The sequence below is a fragment of the Penicillium brevicompactum genome (genome assembly GCF_028827555.1).
Source record: "Penicillium brevicompactum strain IBT 35665 chromosome Unknown utg000003l_segment0_segment0, whole genome shotgun sequence".
Classification (NCBI taxonomy): Eukaryota; Fungi; Ascomycota; class Eurotiomycetes; order Eurotiales; family Aspergillaceae; genus Penicillium; species Penicillium brevicompactum.
This window is the reverse complement of record NW_026623206.1, coordinates 4,654,618-4,667,806: the sequence shown is the minus strand read 5'-3', so window position 1 is coordinate 4,667,806 and position 13,189 is coordinate 4,654,618. Positions and strand designations below refer to the sequence as shown.

General features: G+C 50.3%; 2 protein-coding genes across 2 annotated transcripts; both read right to left on the bottom strand.

The window, feature by feature from the left end:
* Nucleotides 1–2,813: 2,813 nt before the first annotated feature.
* Nucleotides 2,814–3,985, bottom strand: N7506_005484 (cyclin-dependent kinase; the record flags this gene model as incomplete). Its single annotated transcript, XM_056954778.1, has 4 exons — nucleotides 2,814–3,072; nucleotides 3,133–3,296; nucleotides 3,358–3,896; nucleotides 3,949–3,985. 4 exons carry the CDS (start codon nucleotides 3,983–3,985, stop codon nucleotides 2,814–2,816), a joined length of 999 nt encoding a protein of 332 aa, XP_056813667.1.
* A 6,083-nt stretch (nucleotides 3,986–10,068) lies between these two features.
* On the bottom strand, nucleotides 10,069–11,998 carry N7506_005483 (hybrid sensor histidine kinase/response regulator; the record flags this gene model as incomplete). Its single annotated transcript, XM_056954777.1, has 2 exons — nucleotides 10,069–11,640; nucleotides 11,720–11,998. The coding sequence occupies 2 exons, from the start codon at nucleotides 11,996–11,998 to the stop codon at nucleotides 10,069–10,071; spliced, it is 1,851 nt and encodes a 616-aa protein (XP_056813666.1).
* Nucleotides 11,999–13,189: the final 1,191 nt, after the last annotated feature.

The following is a 13,189-nucleotide window of genomic DNA, read 5'->3' as shown; positions in this document are numbered from 1 at the left end:
CACTTGGTATTGAAGGGAACGAATTTAATCACACCTGGTCTATCTACGATCGATGATTAGGTAAAGTCTCGTATGTAGCAATGAATTGTTACTAAACAGCTGTTGTCAGAATGATAAAATCCCTTCATTTCAAAGATCGACTGAAGAGGTGTGGAGAAAACCGGATTCTAAAACTACGAAAGCTCAGATATCATGGTTTCGCTATTTTGAGATCATCGCCATACGCTTACAAACCAGGTACGTCTTACTCGAAACTCAACCTGTCCTCGGAGCCGACAGTTATATCTGGCTGCTGCTTAACTTGCTCACGTTCTATGGTGCATGAGAAAATTTCCTGAACTTGTATTCGATCGGCAAGGGGCTCTGACCCGATCCTGGGATGCTACCACCAATCATAGTGCAGACTCGGATCCGGCAAGCACTTCAGTCATGTGGAGTTCGGTAGTATCTCGGAGCCGACTGTGTGAGTTCATAATTTGCCATCGAGACGGGATCCAAAGGAGCATTTGATTCGTTCAAATTTTAAGGCCAAACCAAACTTGCATTTCGGGAAAACTTTAAAATCTCAGGCATGATCTATAACAAGTGCGTTCAACATCATGCGGACCCCCGGACGCAGCGCCCGCCCCATCCCCTTTCTCAAATCGCGAAGCGATCGACCGAACTCAAAAAGGTTATTCTAAGCTTTTTGGCTATTCATCTCAAAAGCAAGCCGATTAGAAAAGATCGACAGTCTTGACTCGCGATCGAAGAAGACAATCTCACTTTCCTCTATTTATAAGTCTACGTGTTATTTTCGTAGATGATGGATATTTCATGTCCTGAATCACCGTCTCTGGCCAAAATGAAGAGCCTTTCTGGTTCATGCTCAAATATAAGATATGGTCCTGATGAAACGAGTGCCCACACAAGGCAGACCAGGATGTCTCTGGTAAGATTCAACATTCGAATGACCAAACAAACAAGACATGTTCGTGCCGCTGTTGACACTTGAAAAACAACCTAACTTGTTATTCTTCCCTATTACGGAGTAGAAAACCATACCTTGGCTTAAAGCATATAAAATTCCACAAAACACGAAGTAAGATGATATTGCTGTAATCAACAAGGAGACGGCAGTTGTGGTGTATCCCAATCCCACCCAGCCAGTCATGGAACATCATAGCATGGCCTGTGACCTTTCAATATTACCCCAGGTTTCGAGAAGATCACTGATATCTGCTTGGAGCATGGGGAACGCTCTGTGAAAACAAGACAATGATACCTCTTGGTCAATACAACGTTTCCGTAAATTTTGAATTTCCGCATGCTGCTGCTGCAGGGATATTCTCAACCGTTTATTTGTTTCCTCTAGGCAGCAAGTTTGCGCCCGGCTTGCCGTCAAAGATGCCTCAAGAGTGTGACAATGATTAATCACCCGGGCTGCATCAGCTTTCAGCTTCGGACTTTGGTCCCATAAAGCTTCAATATCTTGCACAAGCTTGTCAAAATCTATGCATGTCTCTCCCTGGTCATCGTCCGTGATTTCATTTGCTTGAGGCGGCTTCTGTTTGGCCAAGACCAAGACGAAGAGACGGCAAAAAGCGGTGGCTCTTGCGCTTGCACAGTGGTAGAACTTTCTCGATTCTACCAAATCGCATCGTCTTGACGATCAGTATGATTCCAGACAGATAAGGCTAATGCTGATATATCTGCGACATGATGTGACGACAATATTCGCGCGTTTTCCTTAGGAACACCCACCGGGCTATACAGTAGATCAGCTCAGTCGGTCGCCATAGCGCAGAAATATTCGCATAGACACCTTGACCAGCTAACCCAAGCTTCGTATCTTTGATCGGCTTGCATGGATAGCAATGCATCCAGCGAACATCAGATATCTTACAGGCCCTGACTTGCTGGTCCATGAGGTAGTATATAAATATGTACAGTGGAAACTTCCATTTTGGCTTAATGGAGCACAACTTACATATCAAGTAGCTCAGACACAAGGCTTGCTCGGCTTGGAATAGTCAAGTGGTTCAACTCTAGAGCAAATTTTCGGGGGTAAAGAACGAATTGATAGATTTCTCGGCTTCGTCCACTTACGTGCTTGGTAGCAAGCGTTGTAGGACATCAATTCTAATTGAGGCCGGTTTAAATTCATTTATTCGTTGTACCGCGACTGTCTGCAGCGACTTCTTGACGCCATCATAAACGCCTACCGAGAGAGACGTGATAAAACCATGTTAACGGACGTGATGCTGGGTCGGTTAAAAACATTGGCTCAGCTAACAGTCGGAATCTATAACGGCCCTCTTAAATTGAGGCTTCGCGGTGCATTATGAGCCTTCTCAATCAGCAATGATAGGCTCATGTTTTTTCTTCTGACCATTTATTTCCAGCCGCGAGCGGCTCAACGTGGAATCAGCAAAGAAAACTATAGAATCTTATTCCTAGGACTGGCGAGCTATTTTCTCTCAGCCCCGCTGTAGTTTTGATTGTGCTGAGCTGTGAGGCACCGACCCGCAAACCTCGTTAAAGCGTAGCCCTACACCGACTCAATAATCTGGAACCTGTAGATATCTTTCAGGTAATATGGCTAGCGTTTGTTTCGTACCGAATTCTAGCTATTCCAGCCTTTACCCCTTTCAACTGTTAGTGTTTCAAATAAAGACATGTTTCTTACCAAGTGAGCTGTTGAAACCGATGAACAATGACATCAAAATTCAGCTGCTAATGCAGGCCATACCTAAAATTGCTCATCGATCAGTCCCACATTCATGAGGCGTCAGTTGTTCTCTGTCTGAGTTTGCAAGGTATAAATGACGGTGTCAAGTTGACACGTTGCGCCCGAGACGGCCCGCGTAGTATGAGCTACCGTTCCGGAAGTATGGGTGCATGCAGGCCTGCTTCGCCGAAATTCGGTGGGCAGGGTCGTACTCAAGCAGGGCCTCCAGCAGATCGAGGCCAGCAAGCTCCAGACCGGGGACAATCGAGACATCGGGACGTTTCCAATTGGGGAAAGTGGCCTTGTAATCGGGGAATGAGGTTATATCTGGCCAGAGCGCTTCATCGGGGGTGCCGAGGGTACTGAAGAACGAAAAACACACTTAGTTATTGGTTAATCACCAAGCGAAAAGAAGAAGCTACCGGAAGATCTTGAAGATCTCGTCGATCTCCGAGTCACCGGGAAATAGCGGCTTGCGTGTGTACATCTCGGCAAAAATCGCGCCAATGGACCACATGTCAACACCGGTAGAATACTGGCGGCCACCAAGCAGAATTTCAGGGCAGCGATACCACAGTGTAATGACCTGAGATAGAGAAATGTCGGTGAGCTGAAAACCAATTCGTGCTTAGAATACCGGTGCTTACCTCATGGGTGTAAGTCCGTAGCGGCACACCGAAGGCTCTCGCCAGACCAAAATCGGCGAGTTTCAGGTTACCATCCCGGTCAATGAGCAAGTTCTGGGGCTTGAGATCACGGTGGAGGATACGGCGACTATGGCAGTAGCGAATACCCTCAACCAATTGGGCCATGAACTTCTTCACCATGGCATCGCCCAGTCCCAGGGTTGCCATCGACGTAGACTCATCCGGAAGAGGCTTGCCGCGACCACCCTCGCTAACCGGTAGAGCTTCCATGTATTTCTTCAAATCAAGGTCGAGGAACTCCATGACCAGATAGAGACTGTGGCTATCGGCATGGACGATGTTCAGCAATTGGACAATGTTCGGGTCCTGCATTTCTTTGAGTAGCGAGATCTCGCGGATAGTGGTGCTAGGAACACCCTCATCTTCGGCCTCTAGTCTGATTTTTTTCAGAGCGACAATACGGCAAGGATGGTGCAGCTCGCGGGCCTTGTAGACGACACCGTATGTGCCTAGAGACGAACCGACGCGTGAGCTAAGTTCTGACAGGAACGTATCAATAGGAACCAAAAACCGCGTCAAATCCGTCCGTACCTTCGCCGACTTTCTCAATTTTCCGGTAGTTCTGCATGGAGATCTCGACGTTTGACACTTATTTAGCTTGGATCGTTTCAAGAAGACGAGAGCCGACCATTAGAGTAGCGCAGATGAATGGATGGTGGGAGGAATGAGGTAGAAGCAAGGAGGGGAGGAGGCATGGGAAACCAATGGACCTCACATATCATCAAACATTGATCTCTGAGACCACTAAGCACGTCAAAAAAAGTCTCGACACCAAAAAGAGCCCTCTTCGAGTCCATGCTCTAACTTCTCAGCCGAGCGCAAAACCGCCCTGCGGAGGAAGGAGAATATTTACTTACCGCCTTCGCGGGGACTTGTCTAGACCTGCTGCTGCCACAAATAACATTATCTATGGCCTGGTCTGCCTATTTGCTATCGTACAGTATTTATGCCTGCCCATTATAGAACGGCGAAAGATTCACGCTGTTGCTTGCTAGCCACTTATTTGTCTCTTGAAGCTATCACTGCTCTTCCTTAAATCCTGATCGTTAATGTTGTGATATGAGGCTGGTGCAGATCAGGAACCAAGCCGTACCGTCGGAATTAGCTCCGAAGTGTCTATACAGACGACCAAGTTGATTGGAAATCAACTTGGCTCATTGTTGTATATATAGGCTCATTTATCCCTCTGAAATAACAACTCAATTCATACCTCTGAACTACAACAGGTTATGAGCCCGAGAGCATAATCTCGGCTGCCGTCTCTACTCATCTGAGAATCATCTCATCAATCTTGATTATATATCTACCCCGCTTTCGCAATCATCACTATGTCTGCTCTGGTCCATGACTCTCCTGACCGAGCCGTCACGGCCATCGAACCTCTGACGGGAAGCGATAACTTCGCGACCTGGAAACGTCTCATGACCTCCTACCTCAAAGCAAGGCAGGTCTGGGATGTCGTGTCGGGCGACCTTCAGCGTCCCGACTGTCTATTCAAGTACGCCAAACCTATTACGGCGGACATCCACCCCTTGGTGGAGCCCCACCTCAATGGGGCGGTGAGGCAGCGAGCCATTGAAGCGCGCCTCGAAGTGGAGGTCCAGGCATTCGAGCGCCACCGTGAATGGTCGCGCCGCGAAGCCGAGGCCTACCACACCATCTTCCGGTACCTGTCCCCCCACATCAGCATTCATGTCGCGGGACTAGAGACGTCCCGTGACCTCTGGAATGAACTTGAAGAACGGTACCGGCGAATGGAACTCGCCACCTTCTGCGAACTGTTTGCTCAACTTCGCGAGACAACCGGCGAACGATGCGCCAGTGCACGTGATTTTGTTGATCGCGTACGGCTGCTCGTACATCGATTGAATGCCATCGCTCCAGGATCAATCGGTGACAAGACTCATATTGCGAGACTGCTCACGCAGATCGGACCGGAATACATCCTGGTTGTGGATGCGATCCAGAATGACAAGGATCCGGTCAACCCGACCACGATCGGAAATCGGCTGTCCAACGCCGAGCAGACGGTCCGACGAAAGGAGTCTCCCGCGCCCCCGCAGGGAGTTCCAGGACCGTCAATCAATGCAGTGCAGAGAAATCCCAAGAAATGTACCTACTGCAGGAAGCGCGGCCATGTGGTCGCGGAGTGCTGGAAGAAACAGCGCGAAATACACCCGCCTAGGGACCATGCCCTGAAGGCTGAACGGAGTGCTTCCGGCTCACCACAAACAACATGCAAAATATACCGTCAAGCCAGAGAGAAGATCGGCAGGGCCCGCCGACTTCCAAGAGACCGAGGATCAATATCGTGAGCGCGAGGGTGACGACTCTCTATACCCACGCACCGCAACCCCGGTGGATCCTGGACTCGGCCGCCACCAGCCACATCTGCTGGGACCGGAGCTGCTTCAGCAGTCTGCGACCCCACCGCGAGATGCTGGACACGGCGGGCGATCCAGTAGAAGCCGAAGGGATTGGTACGGTGAAGCTCACGCTCCGGGGGAAGTTCAACCAACCCCTGGTGTTAAAGAATGTATACTTCGCGCCACGCGTCGGGATGAACCTGATCAGCGTGCCGAAGCTGTTGCGAGACCGCTACTCGGTGGTGGCGCACCCGCAGAACGTCTTTGTGCAACGCCGAGGACGGACCGTGGGGACTGCCTACCATGCGGAGGAGGATCTGTTGATCCTGCGGTGCCATGTGAGCAAAAGATCCCGAGAGCGAGTCCAACTGGCGAGGGCGCCGACGACCTGTGGCCATGCAGATTCCCTGGAACCGCAGGCGGTGGCCATGGACGTCGACGACCCTCAGGAGTCAAGTGACGCAGAATGCGCAACGTCAACCTCTGAACTCGGTGGTGAAGCTGTGATACTCGAAGAAGATGCATGCAAAGGAGTGGACCAGGCATCCGAAGCGATGTGGCACGCTCGGATGGGACATCTGAACCGGGGAGACTTGAGGGTGGTCCTCCGGCAGACCGGCACTCCGTACCGACCGCTAATGCAGGCGCAGCTGCTGGCAACGCCGCAGTGCCCAGCGTGTATGTCGGGTAAGCAGCATCAGAAGAGGAACTCCCGTGCAAGACGGCCACGTCTGCATTCAACGAGAATCTTTGAAATGATCCATTCGGACATCATGGAGATGCCGATCGCCAAAGATGGCTCCAGGTACGTGATCACCTTTACTGACGATTATTCTCGTGGCTCGTGGGCATATGCCATGAGATGGAAGCATGAAGCGCTCCAGAAGTTCCGACAATTTGAGGCCTGGGTGCACCGACAGTTCGGCGCCCAGATCAAGAGATTCCTCACCGACAATGGGAGAGAATACCTGCCGATCGGAACACACCTCGAGACCCAGGGAGTTGAGTTTGACACCTCGCCGCCATACTGCAAAGGGCAGAATGGTCTGGCCGAACGCACGAATCGCACTATCCGGGAGCGGATCAACACGCTCCTGTCTGATGCGAACCTTCCTCCTTCCTGGTGGACCGAGCTTGTGGACACGGTGGTCTATCTGAAGTTGCGCGCGCCAGCATCAATTTTGCAGAAGAAGACCCCGTACGAAATCATTTACGGGAAGCCGCCCTCGCTGTTGCATCTGCGACGGATTGGCTCCTGCGCATGGATGTTGATTCCCAAAGAGCATCGAGCAAAGCTCGGACCCAGGTCGTCCGAGTGCCGATTGCTAGGTTACTGTGAGCCGATCCAGTACAAACTGTATGAGATCCATTCCGGAAAGACCGTCTTTTCCCGTGATGTCGAGTTCGATGAGAGGACCCCTGTGGCGCCACTCATCGAGGGGGAATCAGGCAACGACCTCCCGGACAACGCTCCTCCATCATCGGTCTTTCCGTCAGTACCTTCCTTGGCTAATGGGCTGCCGACACCACCGGTATCGCCTTTGCCCTTTTCATCCGAGCAAGAGAAAACGCCGTCTCAGCATGGGGAGGAAATACCTCCACCGGTCAATCCAATTGAACAAGAAGCAGAGTCCACACAGGACCTCGGCTATTCCGTCTATGGCCGCAGAAGACGACCTTCACGGCGTCTTCTAGAGTCATTAGGCAAGGTATACTCGACAGGCACATTGAATCCCGCACCGGCCAGGCAAGTCGCCCCGGTGGCCTTTCGGGAAGCTGTGTCGGGTTCAGATCAGCTGGAATGGTGGGCTGACATCCAGAAAGAATATGCGTCGCTTCTCGAACACGGAACATGGGAAAAGGTTCGACGAGAGGACGTTCCCGCCGGAGATCATGTGATTGGCTGCAAATGGGTCTTCAAGACTAAAGTCAACGGAACGCGCAAAGCGCGATTGGTGATCAAAGGATATCGGCAGAAACATGGCATCGACTATCACGAAACGTTTGCTGCTGTGTCACGAATGGACTCGGTCCGCTGCATCATTGCCAGCGCCGCATTACGCGGATGGAAGCTTCACCAATTCGACGCCGTCACGGCGTTCTTACACGGTGACGTGGACTCTTCCATCTACATGGAGTTGCCCGAAGGATTCGAAGAGCCAGGCTACGTATGCCGGCTTCGCCGCTCTTTGTATGGACTCAAACAGGCCCCGCGGATTTGGTACCAATGCGTCCACCGCGTGCTGGCCGCCCATGGCTTCACCATGGCAGAATCGGACAACTGCGTGTTCTACAAATCCGATTGCGTGGTCTGTGTCTATGTCGATGACTTTCTCATTACGGCAGCCAATTCGCACGAAATCAAACAAGTGCAACAATCATTGGAGAAGGAGTTTCAATTGAACGACCTTGGAACTCCGCGTTCATTCCTCGGAATCCAATTCGACTACCATGCCGACGGAGCCGTTTCCATTCACCAACAACAGTACATCCAAAAGGTTCTTTCCGACTTTGGCATGGAAACCTGCTAGGCGAAATCTACCCCTATGAATCCCAAGCAAGACTTGAATCGCCGTCCAGACGAAGAACCTCCGGATGAGGAAACTAAAGCACGATACGCAACCGCCATCGGTTCGTTGATGTATCTGATGGTTGGAACGCGACCGGACATCGCGTTTGCGCTGGGCACGTTGAGTCGCTTCACGTCTCAGCCGCAATCGCACCACCAGGTCGCCCTGCAGCGATTGCTTCGCTATGTCAAAGCCACACAATACCATCGCATCACATACCGCAGCGGACAATTGATTGGATACACGGATGCCGACTTTGGCGGCTCTGTCGTCACTGATGGAGCCTACTCGACGTCCGGGTACGTATTCCAACTTGCGGGTGCGCCGGTCTCCTGGTCGTCCAAGAGACAGGGGGAAGTAGCCACGTCTACAACTCATGCCGAATACATCGGGCAATACAATGCCATTCTGCATTTGCAATGGCTCCGCACTTTTTCTGGCCGAAACGCAACTGTATCGGTCTCCAGTCACCAACATCATGGCTGACAACCAGTCTGCCATCGCGCTACCTCCCAATCCCGAATTCCATACACGGACGAGGGACTTAAATGTGAAATTCCATTACCAGCGAGCAGTGCTCAATGCTGGCGAGATTGGTCTTCAGTATGTTCCTACTGAGGAACAGGCCGCTGATGGTCTCACTAAGGCGCTGGGACCCTCCGCCTTTGCCAATTTTGGCAGTCTCCTAGGCTTCAAAACCTTGGAGACTCGGAGGCAACAAACGTAACATCGCGGGCGCTCTTCCCACTTTATTTTCCCACGAAGGTTTCGAGTGGTTTTGAGTGGTTTTGCCGAGTCTTGCCTACACAGGATTGACCCAGTATTGCCCTGCCAGCAAAGCGATCCTGAGGGGGGGGGATGTTGTGATATGAGCTAGTGACGATCAGTTGATTTCCAATCAACTTGGCTCATTTTTGTATATATAGGCTCATGTATTCCTCTGAAACAACAAGTCAACCATACCCCTCTGAACAATAGCATGCATGCTCATGGCACTGGGGATACCAGACATGGGCAGACTTCTTAAAGCACCCTGCCAGTAGGTTGAATGCAGCTCAGGTATGCGAAGAATTTGGACGTCGGTTGGTTGTTTTGCCTCAATTAGGAAGGACTGTCTGGGCCAATCAAAGCATCGGTTGCCCGTCATGAAGCTGTATATACACTCTCATCAAGGGTGCTGATCTGCACCAGCTTTATGCCAAAGCACTTATAGAACCTACCATGTCTGGTTCAACAGCACCCTCTCTTGATTTCTCATGTGAGTAAACGGATGGCCTAAATAGATCTCCAGGCCAGGAAAAAGGAGACCAAAAGCCTAGTGAGTTGCCGATCCTTTGTGAAAAAGGCAATGGTGATGATTTTATTTGCCCGATGTAGCTCGGTTCAAATTTACAATGCTGTACAAGACGGTGAACTAACTACATATACATATAATGCCTAAATATCACTTTGTACCTTCTTGCTGTGTCCTACACTGATCTATGGGTTCTGATAATCTTTGTACTAATTTGGCGTGTAAGCGGGTCTCTAATTTTCTAAGTTCGGCCATCTGTCGTCTATAGTCCCCCTTTCTTGTTGTAAAATCATTTCTACGCGAGTCTTTAGCTGGAGGTTGTTAGAGAAAAGGCAGTGACTATGTTAACTCATGCCCAACCCTCGCCAAGATTAGGTACAAAGAAATATGCCAGAAGCCCAGGAATTTGAGTCAGCAGGCGTCACCGCGTCAATTTGTTCGCGATCAAATGTTTTATCTTCTGGACAATCTCGTCCGTTCCGTACGGCTTATGTATGATATCATCCATTCCAGCGTCCAGCATTTCGCTTTGCTGTGCCTCTCTGACATTCGCTGTCACACCTAGGACAGGAATGTGTGCCTCAAATTTCTTCTCACGATCGCGAATTGCCCTTGTCGCCGAGTTGCCATCCATTAAAGGCATCTCTTGGTCCATAAGTATGCAGTCAAATGTAACGTGTTCGACATAATCCAAAGCTTCTTGGCCGTTTTCCGCTTCTGAAACGCAGAACCCTGAAGCTTTCAACTTGCGCGAAATGATTCGCCTGTTGATGGCATTGTCTTCGACCAAAAGGATATGTCGACTTGGGGTTCCCTCATCACGACCAGCCGACGGTATTTGTTGGTTGTTTGCAGTACATGCTTCGGTGGCCTGGCGAGCCATTTCGGTTGTGTGATCCGTTCTCTCATCGTTTGTGTTGTCTGGGTTCACCTCTTCGACGCGAGTCATAACGGGGTTTTCTAAGACCTCGGGTCCTCTAGCTAATGGACCAGAACCGGTCACTTCCTTCCCCAGCGCTTGAATGTTGTTACATAATTTATCGACTTCAGTGCCATGATATCTGCCAGACACGTCATCGCGTGCCTCAAAACTTCGACGCACTTTGAAAAAGAAGCCAAATGTGCTTCCCTGTCCTTCCTTGGAGCTCACGCCAATTTCTCCTCCATGTAGGTGGCACAGCTTTCTGCTGACATTGAGACCAAGACCAGAACCACCATATTTGCTCTCTGTCCTGGGAGTTGCTTGGCTAAAACGTTGAAACAGCCGCCTCTGGGCCTCGTCTGAGATCCCAATGCCCGTGTCGTGCACGGCGATCATGATGTACACTGCTTGGCCCTCTCCCCAATCTTTAGTGTTGGTCGCATCCAAACGCAATGCGGCCTCATCTGAGTCAAAAAAGACGACATTCGGTGGGTAGGATGATGGTCGCCCTACCGAAGCTCCCATTGAAACTCGAACAATGCGCTCATTCTCCGAGTTAGCGGTGAATTTAATGGCATTTGAAAGAAGATTGATGGGAACCTGGCTTATCCGATCAAGATCCGCCATGACCCAATCAATTTCACATTCACCATAAGAAAGATCGAGTTTGTACTCGAAATGGATGCTTTGCTTCCGAAGCTCGGGGCGAAATATGGCCAGTGGGGCTGCAAAATGCCGTTTTGGCTGGCGCCTTCGCGGTGACAGCGCCAACATGGATGCGTCAAGCTTGGAAAACGTAAGAACAACGTTTACTATTTTCTCTTGATGCGCAACACAGAGGCTAATGGTCTCTGCTGCTTCGGTGATATCGGATACTAAGGTCTTTTTTTCTTCCTGGCCGCGAACCGCTTCGAGAATATCCTCAGTGCAATGCAAGATCGCAGAGAGAGGGTTTCGAATTTCGTGACTGATCATGTCAATAAAGCGTTCTTGTTGCTGCTTGCGTTCCTGCGCTTCATGTGCGATGTCTTTCTGACTGCTCAGCCTGCTTTTCTGCGGTGATATCCGTGACTGTGCAAATAAAGCCGCCTTCGTCGCTTAGCTCGAATTGCCGTAGGTCTGAGTCACTCAGGGAACTCAACGTCATTACGCGCCACAGGTGGTCAGGATCGCGGGTGCGATAATCGATGCACAGGGTTTTTTTGGAAGCCGTAGTCTCATGATATGCGTTGGCCACCCGATCAACGTCGTCTAAGTGAATTGATCGCAACCAGCATTCAGAGAATTTCACGCCAGAAATGTTTATCAGCGCTCGTAAATGGCAGTTGACAGATATCAATTCATTTTTGTCGTTGATGATGGCGATACCAATAGGTAAAACGTCGGCCAGTTGTTGTGCGGAGATAATTCCAGCGAAAGCGAAAGCCATATTGTTTCGACTGATGCTCCGATGACGCTTTCCCGGTTCGTGAAGACCGAATCCTGTTTCTTGATTGAAATGTTGAACCGGCGAAAGAGAGAGCAATCCCGGAGATGACTTGCATGTCTGTCAGTAGCAGAAGGATGTTGCAGTTTGCAAATTCTTTTTGGATGTCTTTATTGGACTACGTCATCATCGGAAGGCGGTGCGAGGGGAGCCAACAGACTTGATGAGTAACCAAAGATCAGTGCCCTTCTCTAATTGGTTTGTAATGATGGAGTGTGATTGGCTTCCAGATATGGGGCGAAAACAGTCGATGGGTGCTCAAAAATATTTTCAGAACGGCTTTTCCTCATATCATCAGTACCGTTGATGGACATCGAAATCTTAGTCGTAGACCAGCACCGGCATAGTGCCAAGCTAGCCTGTCGACAGTTTCAACAATGTTTCTAAGCGCCCATTGCAACGCCATCTTAATAGGTGGTATATTGGAGAGGGCGCATGGTTCTTTGCCATCGAGTGACCCTCACGGCGAAAAAAAAACTTAAAAAACTTTTGTACCGCCCTCTACTCACAATATCTAGATTTCCACAAACGGCGACAGTACATGTGTGAATAGGGTAAGTAAAGAGCGACGAAAATTGATGTTCGAATTCAGACTATCTAATAACAATAGTGGGAGCGGGGATGGAGAACATCTAGCAAAGGCGATCATCTGCGAAAGATCGACGATACTCTACCGGCGAGGCATACCAGGAAGCTGTCCGGAAGCCTGCCCAGGGGCGGGCGTACCTGCTGATGGAACTACGCACGGACCACAACTGGTTACCCACCTACCGCAAGCACGTTAGCTACAGTGAAGACGATCAATGCGCGTGTGGCGCACAAGAAACATCATCCACGTATTGGTGGACTGTCTAACCTCGAGGGTGCTTCGAAGGGAGTTAAGGAAAGGAGTCGGGGACGCGTTCAATAGCGTGTCGAGTCTACTGGGAGGCTCAAACAAGGGGAGAAGGTAAACAGACATCGTCTCGCGGACCATGACGGTTTAGGCCGTGCTGGACTTCGCCGAGGCGTCACAACGGATTCGCAGTCGCGCGCCACGAGGGCAGCCTATTAATGGGAGCGGCATTTAGGTCACGGCAGGCCTTGACGAGGCCCTAAGCTCATTTTCAGGAAGTGGGTCAATCTACATGTGTT